The following is a 16,715-nucleotide window of genomic DNA, read 5'->3' as shown; positions in this document are numbered from 1 at the left end:
TCGTTAAAATAGCTTTAATTACTTCTGTTCATCGTCTGGGTCTATGTTCTTCTTCTTTGCTTTAATTCTCTTTACGTGTGTGTGTGTGTTTTATTTCTTTCTTTCTTGTTCATTACTTTAATCGATAAGTCTGTATTCGGGGGTAAAATGTGTTTATGAGCTTAAAAATGTAATTGGCATTATTTCATTTTCATTTACATGTAATGTTCAACAATTAAAAACTTAAAACTTGCATTAATATTTTTTTTCTCTTATTCTTGTTGCTTCTTGAATAGTTCTCTTTTTTCTTCTTCTTATTCATCTTTACATTTAAAATCGTGCTAAGTGTTTGTTTTTTTTTTATTTCTTTTCATTTTCTTCTTCGATTGCATTTAGTTTATTCTTAGTAAATTCCTCTGTGTGTTTAAAAATTAAGATAAAATACACAAAACACATTTTATGACAGAAAAAAAATGGTTCTTCACATGAATTGACATTGAAAGAGTTAAAAATCGTTCCTTTTTTTATTTCTTATTCTTTTATTCAGGCGTAACAAAGCTACTAAATTCTTTGAATTCAAAAAATGCAAATTCTGCGAATTCAGACCAATCGAAGGCAGCAGAATAAACAACTGACTGTTGAACAAGCCAAAAGTAAGCAATCATATTCAAACAGCTCAATTCGATTACCTTATTCAGAGCAAACGGGCCTGATGTATTTTCAAATGGAAAATTAAAAAAAAAAAACTGCGCTCAACCAACTGAATCAAATAAGAAAGTTAACAATAAACGTGATCTTTTTGTTGTTGCTGTTGTTGCAGTGAAAACCCATAAATGGTTTATTTATTGTTTCATTCCTATCATTAGCTACATTTTCAAAGCACCACTTTTGCTTGTGGGTAATTCGGTGTTTGTTTCTTTTCTTTTAAGACTAAATGATACGGGATACATTACTAAAATTAACAAAATGAATCTAAAACTTAAAATTTACTACAATTTTTTCTTCTCTTCGACAAAAAAAAAAAAATTGGATTCAGACACAAAAAAAAACGAAATGGTATTAAGTCATATAATTTGAAATAAAATCAATAAATTATCAAAAAAAAGCACAAAAAAATACATATAAAACAAAAACGATGTAGTGATAATATTAAATGATGTTGATTTTCAAATCCAATTAAAGCAAAGAAAAAAAAAATAAAATTCAATATAATATTCGACTATGGGGGAGGGTGATTTTTAAGGATCTACTCCATAAACAATAAAAAATAAAATATTTTACAATAAATTAGTGGGCAAAATAATAAAGTATGTGTGTGGGTGTGTGTGTGTTTTTTTTCTTCTCGTATAAAATGTGTATTTGTATATCATATATATTAGGTTAATTTTAATGGCTTCGCCAATCCGATTCTATTTTCTTCCTTATTTAAATTCTGGTTTGCAAAAAAGTAAAACGTGAAACAAACAATTGCATTGTTGATTCGAATTTTAATTTTAATTTTTACTCCGTAATCATTTTCTTTTGTCTCTTTTCGATTCGCCTTATTTCCTACTATTCTTTGCTCGCGCATCCAAAATAAACTTCGATAAAATTTAGATTCTTAATTCATATACGTTAAAATGCGTTTTCATTCAATTGTAAAATCGTGTATAAATTTGGTATCAAATGAATGTCAGACTTCGTTTTTGAGAGGCCAATTGGTGTGTGTGTGTGTTTCTTTTTTTTTTAAGTGTATGTATGTGAAAAAAGATACGTGAAAGAATTCGCTTAACATCGAAAAAAAAATTGTTCATTTTTCTCTTCTTCTTCTTCTTCTTTCTTAACGGAAAAAATTCCGTTTCGCATTTTCTGCCGAAACTTTTCCATCTCGCTTTCTATCGCACTAGCATCTAATTACCGAATTCTAAACCTCTTTGCACCGTGTGTGGAGAGCATTTCATTCGCAAAGCACAATGAACACCGTCATTTCGAACAACAAACAATTCAACGAACCAATTCCATTCCGAAATTGGAATGAATCGACAGTTCAACGAAATGATAAAGTTCAGCGAACCGATTTCGAAAGGAATTTCACAGAAATGCGGTATCAAAATGCGAGACAATTGCTTCTTTCTACGTTCGATTCTCGGTCGATTACTGAGAGAGTGAAGAAGGGAGAGAGAGAGAGAGAGCGAGTACAAAAAAAGCACAACGAAAAACAAACATTCAACGAAATCGGCAATAGAAAACGCGGACATCCACACATTTCTATCATTTTATCCCTCTTTCTTTAATTCGTAGATTTTCTCTTCTTCTAAAGAATCATGTAAAAAAAATTCAGTCTTTCAGACAATCACAAATTTATGAGAAAAACAAAATTGAAGCACACATCTCTAAATGCTACAAAATGAAATTGACGAAAAAAATTCGAAAAGAAAAATTCTCGAATTGTGTGTCATCGAAAAGGGAAACATCTTCCATTCGCTTAATTCCGTTATACCATACACTTTCTTCATATATCGCAACCGAATTGGAGTTTCAAATGTTGAATATTTCTAACATATTTAAGTTTTAATTAAAACATCACATATTTTGATTTGAAATCAATATATCCATTCGAGGCGATTAGTGCAAAAAAAAATTTGATACGAAAATAGAGTTGTTGCTTTTGTTCAAATCGTTTGAATGATGAATTTTGTGGGGAGATTTTGAATGAATAGATATTTTTCGAAAAATAAAAATGTTCCTTCGCTTAGCGTAAGTAGATTGTGTGTGTGTGTGATTATGTGTGTAAATTTTTCGTCTGAATAATGCATTCTGGATGTATTTAATCGCTTATTATACTGTGAATGTGTATGAACTCTAATCGTCGTCAAACTCTATTCTATACGTCTATCAGTCATGTTTTCGAAATACCGCTCGTTTTTTAACCAAATGTTTTTTAAAAAAAATTATGGAAGAATTTTGAATTGCCTAAACATATTATTATCATATCAATTTTGGTTTATTTGTTTTTGTCTGATTCGTTGCCAAACAATATCTTACTCGAGGGCGGTGTGTAAATTTTGCAGCGTTTTTCATTCCGTTCCTATCACTATTCGTTCCTAAATTCCAATTGACATGCAAAATTGACACTTGCACTTACACAAACGCAAAAAAACTAAACGATTGAATCGAAAAAACATTTTCAATGTTTAAAAAAAATTTGGTGTATAAAACTCTCTGTGTTTTTCTTTTATCCCTATATGCCTAAATTGATCAACTAATTTGATCTGTTCGTAGATGAACGTCGTCATCGTCGTTGCGGCCGACCAAACGTGTGCTTGCTAATAGTTTCCATTTACACAAATTGATTCTTCTATTTACAGCAAGTGAGGATTATGTTTTTTTTAGCGTGCATTTTCACATGTATCGCGTGACACACTGAAAAACGGCCGCATCGATACCATTAAAAGTGGTCAAATGGAAGCGGACAAACTTTTATCGGCAAAATGGCCAATTCAATGTGACAGGAGATGAAAAAAAAAATTGTGAAAAATCACGGTAAAAAAACAAGGGAGCGTTCAATTCGACTTGTTTTCATCAAATTCAGCACTCAAAACGTCAACTTGCGCATCGATTGCAAACTAGATTTGGCGAACATATGATTTTTAAATTCCAAATGGTTTTTTTTTGTTTGTTTGTTTGTTTGTTTGTTTGTTTCGCGTTATTTTCTCTTTCGTGTTGCTTCTTACAAATTACTGCTTTTTTTCTCATAGATTTTTCTTTAAACATATATATTAATCATTATTTATTCGTTTTCTGTATTATTATTACTCCTTCTGTTTCAATTCTTTTCTCGTTTTCATTAATCCTAACAAAAAATGAAATTAGCTAATGTGGTATTTATTCCTTTTGCAGATGTTCAGTTTTTTTTTGTCTGATAAAAGTACACAATACAAACGGCAAGTGGTTATTCTTTAAATGTGTGTGTGTGTGTGTGACCAAATTTAGCACAGATATTGTTGTTTCCTTTCGTATTGAGGAAATTGTTCTTGTGTGTGTGTATGTAGTTTTCTTCTTAAAAACTGTTTCTATGTACACATTAAATCTAAAGGGTGTTTCATTATCTATCCCTTTAGTTGGTTTTTTTTGGCATTCTTTTTTCTGGTTTATTGATCATCTTCAAATTAACACAAAACACATGATTCATGATGTGCGCGGGTGCGTGTGCGTGTATGTGTGCAGTGAATATGTTTCGAAATGATCAAACAGGGGAGGATGTTCGATGTCGATGAAGAAAAAAATTGTCGCATCGAAAAGGTGACCATTTCTTGATGCGATTCGATCGAATGAGATGCACGGTCCCACAAAATATTGTGACCGGGCAACAAATAGGTTTGTTTTAAATAGCAATAAATAGAGGGTAAGATGTTTGTTTCTAAAAATAATTTATGACGAAAAAGGCTTCATAATTTAAATGTGAGGGATTTTTTTTGGGGGGGGTGGGGGGGGCTTTAATAATGTTAGTTGATTATTGTTGTTGTAACAAAAAAGACGTAAAAGATTGCACATGGATGATGACAAATTCTTGTATAAAATCACTTAGTTCGTAAACTATATAAATAATTTCAATGAAAAAAATAAATTGGGGGAAGTGTGTATGTATCGTTTTTGTTTTATATGCGCGTTGAGCCAAAAAATACGTGCGTTCTCCATTTCGCCGAGTTTTATTTTTGTGTGTGTGAAATTTCGAATTCGAGGGCATTGAATTTGGATAAATTTGTTTTTTTTTTTGGTTGAAACAGCACACGTGCGATTACGCGTGCTGGCAAGTAAGTACATTTATGATTGCGTTGAATTGCGATGTGGGGCTTGTGGAAGGGTGGCTGTTTAGTTGGTGAAGATGGACGTGGCAAAAAAACATATTTCAATTTTTGGACACAAAAAAAAAAACAGTAAAACCGATTTGTGCGCACGAGCGTGCACGTTCAACCTAACGACGAAAATGGTGAAAATTCGTATGTCGCATCAATCGCATCATGATGCATTCACCTGAGGTGCATTCATAAGAAATCAATGCACGGTTTTGATAGATCGGATTGTGACTGGCTATTGGTCAAACTGTGAATGATATTCGAATGGTGCTGTGGCTGTTGTTGATGCTGCCGATGTGGATCTGCATGTGATTGTGTGGGCGGTGAATGACGACTGTGGCCAGTGCCAATGCCAACACCGACACCACCACCACTACCACCGTGTCCATGATGCGAATTATGTTGCTTTTGACGACGATGATAAATGCTTTTATGATTATTCAAACTATTCAATGTGCGAAACACTTTATGACAGAGATTACAAACGGCATTATTTAATGGCTGAAGATGCTGTTGTTCCTTGTGACGTTTCAATGTTAATTTGGTGCTTAGGAGTTTGCCGCATACATCGCATCGATGGCAAGCAGTTAATGGCAATGGAAGCGATAAGCGTCCGGTGCCGGCATTATTTCCTGATAAAACACCACCACCATTATTACAATTGACGATTGATGATGGACTGACGACGGCGCCACCTAAATTGATTAATCAATTCAAAGGGAAAAGTTAGAGACAAAAGTGACTTGTGTGTGTGTGTGTTTGTGTTTGTGGTTTTTTTATGTTTTTTTTTTTGTTGTTTATGTTTTTGTGTACGTGTGTTTTTTTTGGTAATTGTATTTTTTTCGCTTTTCTTTTGTACAGATAAAATTTTTGGTTTTGATTTTATAAACACTATTGATTAGAATAGATGCGTGGGATGCGTTCGATCGAATTAGAAAAAAAATTTGTTTGAGGTATCGTTTCACGTTCTTCATTACGAAATTTTTTTTAGATTTTTTTTGGTTCGGTTTTTTTTCCTTCGGATCCAATGAATTTCGAATTACGAAATATGAAATTTAACTCTTACATCACTTTCGAAACGGTTACATCATTTCTCTCATTTGTGTCGTGAGATTTGAGCTCGAATTTTTTTAATGCCAAATTTTGAATTTTCGTGTTAAATTTTTAGCTTGTTCTCGGTTTTGTGGTGTCAAAGATCAAAAGAAAAAAAGGTTTTTTATGAAAATATTTCGTCCAATTTTCGGTCTGTGTTTCTTTTTTTTCATGGTTTTTTTATACAAAATTTTGGTGTTTGTTGAAAATTAACAAAATAAAAACAAAATCTTTTGTTAAAATGAAGGGAAATCGGGTATACCCTGTATTTTGTGTGAATCATGCGAAATCTGAAATTGGTTGTTAATTTTGTTTTGTACATGTTTATGGACAAACTCTGAAACAAAACTATTGGTTGATTTGTTTTTTTATTGTCAAAGAGAATTTTTCATGTTAAAGAACAACGAAGACGACGACGACAACGACGACAACGACTGTGAGAATTTCGATTCAAAATTTGGAATTGTATTTGAAAATGGAATGGACTGGATTCGTGTAGAAACGATATGCGTGTATATTTAGAATGGGAAACGAGGAGAGAAGGTATATTTTATCTGAGTGTCACTAATGTCTCTGCTTAACCCAATGCAAGGTCACACCTGTTTGAATGGTTCGCACCACATCAAATGCGGTGGCTATTGTTGTTGATGATTTTCATTCAGATATCAATAAATCGAAGTCTCGTCACTTCGATCCCATCAATCTGAGCTTAACAATTGTTTATGGAACATGTGTTGTAGTGTGTATGTGTTTTTTTTCTTTCACGTATTTTGTGTGTATGTGTTTGTATGAGAATGTTTGTGTATATTTGGATGCTCTGGACTTTTGTTTAATGACAAAGAAAACAAAAGCTTAAATGGTCGAATACATTCTGTTTTTCTTGCCAATTGGTACCCCCAAAAAAGAATTCATTTGCCGAATTTATTGTGCACTTTTAACGTTTATCGTGTATCGTAAGTACACGTGCGCTTGTGCGTGCGCCACCTCTTGCCATACCAACAATTTCACTTTTCATTCAATAATACATAGAAGATTTAAAAAAAAACTGTCTCAATAACCACTATAATACAATATTTTCTCTTTTGTTTGTTTTTTAAACATCTTAAACTTCAGTTGAACTAATGGAAGAAAAGAAAATCTTCTGTGCTAAACATTATTTTCGTTTTTCGCTTAAAAATGTATATTCCTTCCAATAATAACTAACCAAAAAAAAATTGCTGCTACTACCTTCAATCGACACGCTTATGATCTAGTGACAAAAAAAAAATCTGCTTTGTTCAAGAGCCTATTTATCGATGGAAGTGATTGCTTTATGTGTGAGTGTTTTTGTTTCGTTAATTTGTATTCCAAACGGGCGGAAAAAAAGCTCGTCAAATTCGTTGAAATGGTTACTTCTTCAGGAATGAATGGTTTTTTGGCTATTTATCATGAGATGTGCGATGAAATGCATTTGTTATTCGAAAAATTATTCAAAAGCGCATGGTTTTTTGATCGTTGGCCGGCTATTCTCGGCTCTACATGAATTGTAGAGCTTTTCGATTTGGTTGTGTTGGCCACGTTATTTTTTAGGCAACAATATCTCTACATTGGTGCAAACGTCTACAAAAATATTGCATGAAAAATCAAGCATTGCGTTCAAATGCCAAAAAACACAACAAGCGATTAGCTTTGAATTAGAAAATAGAATAGCGATTCAAAAATGAGCAACGAATAAAAAATTCTACATCAATCAAGGTAAATGCTTTCATTTACAGGAGAAAAAAAAAGAGTTATCATGTCATCAAAAGTTCGATTATTAGGAGCAATGCTGTGTTTAAGTGCGAGCCGAGACCTTTTAAACGTAAAGTGAACAAAAATTATTTTAAAAAAAAAGTTAAAAGAAGAAGAGAAAAATAAAATAATCGAAAAAGAAATGTACATAAATTAAGCAATTGTCTATCGATTAACAAATGGTAAGCCTACACCACTTGAACGAACGCGACTCTTATATATGTTTCATTGTGTGTTTGCGTTCGCTTTTTTTAAGGACATTAACATAGATACGAATATTGAAATTGAATGGTGTGAATCAAACTGCGCTGAGAGTTTGATCCCTATGAGGGAGTGTGAATTAAAAACGACGAAAAAAAAACATTAAGCCTAATACAAATCGTAATAGAGAATGAAGTAACAATAAATAGAAGAGAATGGAAAAGGCGCTTTGAAAATGCTCATCTAAATCGGAATTGGTTTTTTTTGTTTGTTTTTAAAGAGAAAAGTGGTTTTATGTACAGAAAATGTCTTCCATGTCATTTCAATGGAAAAAAGGAATCTTTTTACAAAAGAATTGTATCTAATTGTTTTTTTTTGTTACATATCATATAAAAATCAACTCAAAAATAAAGCAAAAACTGATAAAAGCATGTTTTTTTTGTTTCTGTGTTTTGTTTTCTCCTTTTCAATAATAATAATATCGAACGCTCTAAATGCCTAAACTGCTTTCCCGAATCAACTATTTATATATATAGATTTTATATAGAAAAAATTCTATTCGCTTCACTAGGGGTTAAATTCAACGATTAACTAGTTAAGATTTGAATTAGAAGAATTATTAAGAAATATAATCAAAGATTTGTACAATTTTATCATACTGAAATGGATTGGTTCGTTCAAAAAAGAATGAGATAAAAAAAAAGTGCGTGTGCGTGTGTGTGTGTGTTGTTTTTCTCATCAACTCAAGGCCAAGAACGAATTGGCTGAATTTCAGTGTCTATATATGAATCTTATTGGTGTTATGTATTTAAAATGAATAGAGAAAAAAATGTTTGTCTTGATAAAACTTAACTGTTCTGTTCGGACCTTATACTTGATAGGTGAAAAACAAAATTGTAAACGAATTAAAATTTTTTTTAATAATAATGATTAAATCAAAACGGAAAAGAAAAAGTTTGAAAAACTTCCTGTTGGATGCACGATTGTGCGCGTGTGTACTCAAATGTTGGGTATATATTGTCTATGTGTGCGTTGATTGTGGATGCAATACATATTTATGTGAATGTGGTGGTGTTGTTGTTGTTTTGTTTATTTCTTAATCGGAGGTGGCACACGCATCCATTTGAAAATATACGGGACGGCCCCCGTACGCTTAGGACGATCGATGATTGATTGGATAGTATGAATGACCGGCGGTCGATAATGAAGCGCTTGAATCGTCTTTTGGCTGTTTCATATTTCGATGATAAATACTTTTGTGATTGCGCAAACTGTTCAGCGAACTGTACACCCGTTTGCAGATGTTACAAACTGGCTCTTTCGTCGGTCGCATGTGAACGTTTTGTATGTGACGCTTTAATCGTGTCAACGACGATAAATTTTTATTGCATGGATCGCATCGAAAATCTTCACCCGACAGAGCAGCAGAACCCGTGGGCAACATTGCGGCAGCTACAACAGCAGCAGCGGCAGCAGCACTGTGATGACTCGAACCGGCTGATTGATTCGGCGTTGACGTTGAAGTCGGTGTTGTTGTGTTGGCGGTCGTCAGATGACCTGACGACATCAAACAAGAGATGACGTGATTAGCCCATTAAAAATTGTCTCACACACCATCACCAGGAGTTGTTTTAATTTTAAACTAATTTTTTTTTTTATCTCTCAAATTTCGAATTCAAAAATCTCAATTTTGTTTTTTGTTTTTTTTTTTTTTGCAAATAAATTTGTTTTCTCAAAATGTGATTGAATTATAGATTTTCTTCTTGTCCAATTTATCCATTGTGTGTGTGTTTATACCATTTTGTTTTCTTTTTTATTTTGGTGGTTAATTTGCCTAATGTTATATAATTAATGATAATTTCGTCCAGTGTGAAAAAAAAACATCAAAATCAAATTGACTAAATCAAAAAACCAGATCGAACAAAAACCCCTAAATCAGTGTTGTTTTGTATAGGTATGTATGTGTGTAATATGTGTTGATAAATCGCTTTTTTTTTGTTTCGAAACACATAAAAAGTGAGAGATGAAAAACATTTCGGTTATTTTTTTTTGCTGGCATGTGTTTTTTTTTAAAAGCTTTCGCTGAAGGATGTGATCAAACGAAGCTTTTGTATGTGTGTGTGTGTGTGGTTGTCACAAATAAAAAAAAATGTACGAATAAAATAAAATTAATCGAAACAAAAAAATGCAAAAAAGTAATTAAAAAAAAATGTGTGTGTAAGTCCATCCCTAAACAGAACAACAAAAATATGTTTTGTAATGTGTGTCAACAAACGCTTCCCGTTAACCATTAGTGCACCAAAGCATGTGTGAAAACAACAATAGAACGTCCAAAAAAACAATTTCAATTCTGAGTGCTAAGTCTTTTGAGCCAATTTCGTCGATGCTGTTGAAAGCAAAATCAAAATGGTCGCGATGTCCATGCCAAATTAATACCATTAATCACTTTTTTGTCTGGTTGATACAAACGAAATTTTGTGATCGCGATTTTTTTCTTTCTTCCAAAAGCATGCGAAATCGGTTTCGTTCAAAATTCCTGCGTTGTGTGTACTCCTCCACGCTTTACACAAGTGCGTTATTGTTTTTTTTTCGCGTCCATTTTGTTTTAGCCTATTTACAATGAACTTAATTTGTTTCTTTATTTTCTTCGTTCGAGTCGAAATCCGAAGTCAAAACACGACGCCGAATAATTGTGTTTGTTTGAATATTCCACCCAGTGCAAAAGACAAACTAAGTCGCTGGCTTTGCAGGTGTGTATGTGTGTGTGTATGTGATGTGTTACGTTTCTTTTTTTGTTTTTTTTTTGTTTTGTTTTGGGGAATCAAATTCGTGAAAAATGCCAATAAACTAGGAGAGAATGAGCTATGAAATCGTCTTTGGTGTATAAGTTGGAACAGTTAAGCAGGCAATTATGACATTCGTGAATTCGTTTGCAGTGTGGGCAAACATTTGCTGTGAATTCTCACAGTGTTATTTTTTTTCTTCTATCTAAATGTATCCTTTCCATGTTCATCTTCTTTCTCGTTGCATTTGATGCATGGCATTTCATCATTTGTTTTCTTTGTGTACGACGATCGATTGGATTGTTCTTCACTTGTTCCTCCAATCTCAACCAATTTCTCTTAAGTCGATATGTGTAATAAATAAGAAGACGAGAGGGAGAGAATGAAATAAGAAAGTTTAACTACCGCCGATAGCCCTAGTGAAAGATGACTCCACTTTTTGATTCTTTTGCTGTTTTCTTTCAACGATGTCTTCATCAAGAGAAGAGAGACATATTTTGTGTTTCGTTTTGGATAAAATTAACAATTTGATATTTATATTCTTTTTTTTAATTTTGAAAAGTTCTTTATTCCAAAAATACTGTTTTTATAGACGCTTTGTATCAATGTGTTTAAGTGTAGAGCCAAATAAACCAAATGCCAATTGTGACCAATGCACTTTGAATGCGCTTAAATTTCTAAATTTTTTTTTTAACAATTTTGTTCCATTTCATCTTCTTATCGAACACTAACGTGTATATCAAATTGCAAATTTTCGGCCTAAATAGAGGTCATACGGATATAGAGCGGCTAATAGGGCTAATTAGTGAAAGGAAAACATAAATTGAATTATATTTATTTTGTAATTTTGTTTAGAGTTGAACGATAAAAATGGAAAATAAATGAGAAAAACAATAAATATAATGAAATTGGGGGGAAGAAGAGAAACGAAAACTGAATAATGTAGAATAAAATATGTTGTTTTTGTCTTGGAGGGAAAAAGAAGTAGAAGAAATATGGTTTGGAGCCTAGCGCAACCTCTAACCAAACAGATTTTTTTTTTTAAATTGTCTGTAAAATATATATTTATAAAATTATTCACTGCATAAATTTTGTTTTTATTTTTCATATAATTTTCATGTTTTTTCAACGAATAACAAAAAAGTCGAATGTAATTGTGTAATTTGTTCTTTTTTTCGCTGTCTTTTTTTCTTATGTCTTTCGATTGTTTGGATGGTTTGAATTGTTTTGTTTTGTTTTGTTTATTTTGTTTCGAATTCCAAATAAACAGAATAATTCTGAAGCCAATTGACCGAGTCGATGATGAGTCTGATTTTTTCTTCATTTTACATTTGTATGCAATACATCTCCTCCTTCTTCGTGTGTGTTAATATAAGAGTTCTATTTCATTTTCCATTGTTAAATTTTTGTTTTTTGTCAAATTTTGTTTGGTGAATTTTTTTGATATTACCTCTTTGCCTTTGGTTCTTTTTTTTCGTTTATTTTCTTTTTCCTTTCGTTTGTTTACGAGTTATTTTTCACTTAAAAATCAGCTTTAAGAGAAAAAAGCAACTTAAGAAAAACCATTGTAAAATTTGTTATTTGTGCTGAAGAATGGAGCCAATTCAGTTTGTTTGGTTTTTTTTTTCAACGAAATAAAATGCCGTATGTTTTGCATGAAATCAATGATGATTATCTGCAGAATTTGAAATTTAGTTTCTGAAAAAAATCATCATAGCGGCACACAAATTTCATCAAATTTGATTTGTTTTTTTTTTATAAATTCCAAAAAGAAAAATGCGGATAAAATCAAATCAAAACACAAATAGTAAATATTATTTTGTTTTTTGTCAATCAAACGGAACAAACAACACGTTTTAGTTTTAAAAAAAAATGTTTTTTTTCGGTAAGTATATCGCTTAAAAAATCGCTTTTGTTCTAATTCGGGCATAATCAAATGAAATTTCGGAAAAGTTTAAATGAAAATATATATAAGAAATGAAAAAGTCAAACGGAACACAGTTTTTGATTTGATAAAATAAAAAAGAATATTGAATCAAAAACGGATGAAAACCAAACGAAAACACATGTATGTCAAATACTGAGATGCAAAATTAAGATAATAAAAAAAAATGTCAAATGAACGACACAAACGCTCGCATTTTTTTTTTGTATACATGAAAATCTGTATGTGTTTTTCTTGGAAAAATTTTGGTATGGCCCAAATACAATATAAAAGGTTCAACTAAAGAGTGTGTGTGGGAAGTGATGGAAAATTCGGAAAATAACTATCGTGATCGCATGAAAATCATAAGTTTTTTTTCTTTTGGCTCAATATATAAAAGAAAAAATCGCTCGAAACGAAAAGAAAATGAAGCAATAAACAAACGAAAGGCTGTAAAAATTATCGGTACGGAAACGTAATAAAAAAAAGATGCCAGATGGAACAAAAAAAAATCATGTCCAAAAAATAAATTCCAATAATGAAGAACGAGAAAGTGAGAAAATGAGCACGAAATATAAAATGAAATGGCTAAGGGAGGTGGTGGTTGGTGGTGAAGTTTGTGTGTGTGTGTGTGTGTGGATAAAACGTACGAAGAATGAGAAATCAATTTTCAAGATTAGCATGGTATCGTTTTGCTTGTATTTGTGTTTGTGAAGGGGTGAAATGGATGAGAACAACAAAACAAATGAAATTCTTGTTGGAAATAATAACAGAAAATATAAAAAATGGTGAAAATTGACTGATTGATTCTTGTTCTTTCGAATTTTGTTGGATTTATGGAGTAATGAAAAGATGTCAGTAATGACGGGAAATGAAAATGAAAAAAAAAATTTTGAACGAAAAATAAAAAAAAATGAGAAATTAAAAAGGAAACGGAAACATTGTTTTTTTTGTTGGAATGAAATATATAATTTGTTTTACGGTCATAATGCAGCAGAACACAATTTAAACACACATACACGACGAATTGACACGATATACGATACAAAATTAGCACACAAAAAACCAATTCACGAAAATCTTTGCTTTTTTATAATGATATTATTCCTTTTTTTATAGATTTTTTTAAATATTGTTTTTTTTAATTCATCCGTAAAAGGATGATTAATAATCTCTTCGATTTGGCTTTCCAATGGGTGAGATAGATGAAATGACGAAAAAATCAAGCACCGTTTTATTCTACCATATTTTTCAATTGTTAATTTACTGTTAGTTTCTTCTTCATCACCGAAACCATTTCATTTCCAATCAATTTTTACTCTTACATTAACCGTTTTGCGTTTGATTTGTTCGTCACTTCGTGTTTGTCGAGAGAAAAAAAAACAACCTAAAACATTGAACATCGATTGGAAAGCCAAACCCAGGGAAAATATATCAAAATAATTTTTATTGGTAAAAAAGCTTCCATTTAATGGGTCAAATTGCGAAACATTGTAAAAGAAAACAAAAATAGTTAACCAAAAAAAAATAATAATAATAATAACAACATCGTTATGTGTAAATTGTGTAAAAAAACAAAAGCCAACCAAAACCAATTTGTTGTGTTATGATCCCATAAAAGAATTATCAAATGTTGTTCAATAAAATTCACTCTCAAAAAGAATAAAATTCCAATTGAAGAACAAAAAAAAAATTAATTTAAAATTAAAACTTAAACCGAAAATGGCCGAGGAATGATTTTTGTACAAAACATTTTTGCTAATAAAAATTATTTGAATATATTTGTTTTTTTGTTTTTTTCTCAATATATTTTGGAGTGTAGTGTGTGTGGGGGTAAGACGCGTTGGTTAATTTTCATTTTTTTTAACGAAAATATATAGTATGAATAAAAGTAAAAAAAAACGACTTTGAATCAATAAAAAAAAAAGACATAAAAATCTTACCTTGTGGAGATCCGGCAAGTTCAGCAGCTGATTGCAAATGATTCAATCCTTTATGATGGGCAACGACAAACAACGTGGAAAGAAAGAACAAACAAAATCGAATTCGTTAATGAAGTAATAAAGACCGAAATGATAACTCATAAAATTTGTGCACTAGACACTCCAACGAAGTGAATGTACTTGAAATTAATTAATTTGATTAAGAAAAATACCATGAACAAAATGATGGTTACCGGCAAGAGTGTTGGGATCAGCGGCGAGTGCAGCCATTGAGAAATTGAATGAGCCCGGTGTTGAGAAGAGTTTATTTTCTCCCAGTAAAAATGGCGGTGCAGTGTGTGAATGTATGCTGTTATCAATGTCGTCGTCATTATTTGAGCTGCATCAAAATAGAAATATATCACATTATCCACGTTTTTCATTCGAATTTTTTTCTCTCAGAATTTACGAGAAAAAAAATGATCAAAAATTCCTTGAAATATTTACCTGAGTGATCCTTTGCCATCGTTGCCGCCCAAGTATTTGATGTCGTGGTCACCGACCGAGTCGTTGCTTTGTTCATCGGATGCTAGATTGTGATTGCTGCAGACGAGTTCCATGGGTTCGGATTTGACGTTATCGTTCAAACGATTCGGCGGTGACGGTGTAAGACTGTCCTTGTCAGTTGATGATGACGATAATCCATTGCCATTTGATGCGTTGTTGTTGCTCATGTTATTCGGATCTATGGTAAAAAAATTAATTTTTGTTATTCATTTGTAAAAATCAACAGTTTCGCATGGAACTGTTCTAATCCTTCGAATGAAAAGTCACATGAAATTTATTTGTTTCTATCAACTGATTGAAAAAAAAAAAAAAATTCAATAAAACTAGGGAAAAGAGTCTCGCTACGTACTTTCTGAGGAGTAGTCTTCGGCGCGTTCAGCATCTTTCATGGGAGGCGTGTTGTTGTTGTTGTGTTTAATGGTGGAAAAATCGGCAGCGGTGACTTGTGGCATGTGACTGATGACATCTGGACTGTTATTGTTGCCATTGTCGGACCGTTGACGTTTCAACGACAGCTCTTCTTGACTGGAATTATTGCGTTCACGACGCAATGCAGCTGCAGCTGCTGCACGTCGCAATAGCTGATTCACGGTTGCACCTGAATGGGCTGTACGGAATAGATTAATAAAATACAATTCAATTAAACTACTTGCGATCTCATCAACGTGATTATGTAACATAACACCGTGTTCGAATGTTGCCTTACCATTTGACGAGTGTAAGTTGTTCAGATGTGGTGGCGGAGAAACACCTTGTGGGAATAGAGCATCTTCGACCATTTTGTCTGTGAAACTTGGATGATGGCTGATCGGTGTGCGGGCGCCAGAATTGCCAAGGCTTTGAATTTGCGCTAGCTGCTCAAGTCGCAAAAAAAAAGAGAGAAACAGAATCGTTAAAATGAATCACCTATATGCGATGCAATTATTTTGAAAAATTGTGCTTACGTTGTGTGTTTCTTCAGCCTGTTGTTGTGTTAGTCCAGACACTCTAAGTACCTCGGCCGTTTTCAAGAATGAGCTGAGCGAGCGTTGATGAACATTTACCTCGCCGTGATAGATAAACTCGACCAATGCATGTAAATCGTTGAATGCGACATCTTGTAGCACAATCACTGGATGTTTGCATGGTGTGCTCTACGAAAATTCAAAGAAAAAACAGAGAAAACAAAATCAATTTACGATCGAATGTGCGTCATTGCAAAAATCGAAGAAAAAAAAACAACGTTGTTTTCTTATGAACTACAAAATCTGCGAATGTAAATGAGAAGTAACGAAAGACAAAAAAAAAATGCCACGCTCAAAGTCATTTTCAAGTGTGAAAATGTGCATTTGGAGAACAACAATAACGAATAACGACCGTCAACATTGAACCTATTGGAGTACATTTATTGTGCTACCACTCCTTCCCTTCTCTTCCATTTCCATTAAATTAGACAGCAGTTTATGGCTATTTTTTCTCGCTTGCGAACGTTGCAAACTTCAACACAACGAACCAACGAGTGAGAAAGGAAAAGACTGCCGTTAAACAATGCGCTGGAAAAAAAACCAGACGCTAAAAAAAATAAGTAGGACACGCATTTCCAAAGTAAATTTGTTTATGTTTCCTCGCATTAAACGTGATTGTGCATCTTGTTTTCATTTTT

The 16,715-nt window shown here is 32.5% G+C and overlaps 1 protein-coding gene across 50 annotated transcripts in view; it reads right to left on the bottom strand.

The window, feature by feature from the left end:
• The window catches only part of LOC129565618 (broad-complex core protein isoforms 1/2/3/4/5), a 106,163-nt gene that overhangs the window by 5,866 nt on the left and 83,582 nt on the right, over nt 1–16,715 (bottom strand). For 12 of the 50 annotated variants that reach the window (XM_055440651.1, XM_055440660.1, XM_055440661.1 and 9 more), the window contains 7 exons: nt 16,018–16,206; nt 15,780–15,927; nt 15,423–15,680; nt 15,014–15,251; nt 14,761–14,906; nt 14,528–14,575; nt 4,372–5,509 (listed from right to left, as the gene is read on the bottom strand). In XM_055440651.1, the coding sequence (XP_055296626.1) occupies nt 5,004–5,509; nt 14,528–14,575; nt 14,761–14,906; nt 15,014–15,251; nt 15,423–15,680; nt 15,780–15,927; nt 16,018–16,206 (1,533 nt within the window). In that variant the 3' untranslated portion in view covers nt 4,372–5,003. Of the gene's footprint in view, nt 1–4,371; nt 9,435–14,527; nt 14,576–14,739; nt 14,907–15,013; nt 15,252–15,422; nt 15,681–15,779; nt 15,928–16,017; nt 16,207–16,715 lie in introns of those variants that run through there. The other 38 variants (XM_055440671.1, XM_055440674.1, XM_055440677.1 and 35 more) reach the window with 5 other exon arrangements.

The sequence above is a fragment of the Sitodiplosis mosellana genome, unplaced genomic scaffold, assembly GCF_009176505.1.
Source record: "Sitodiplosis mosellana isolate CC-2019 unplaced genomic scaffold, AAFC_SMos_1.0 Smas_scaffold_3, whole genome shotgun sequence".
NCBI classification, from domain to species: Eukaryota; Metazoa; Arthropoda; class Insecta; order Diptera; family Cecidomyiidae; genus Sitodiplosis; species Sitodiplosis mosellana.
This window is presented reverse-complemented; position numbering and strand designations above follow the sequence as displayed.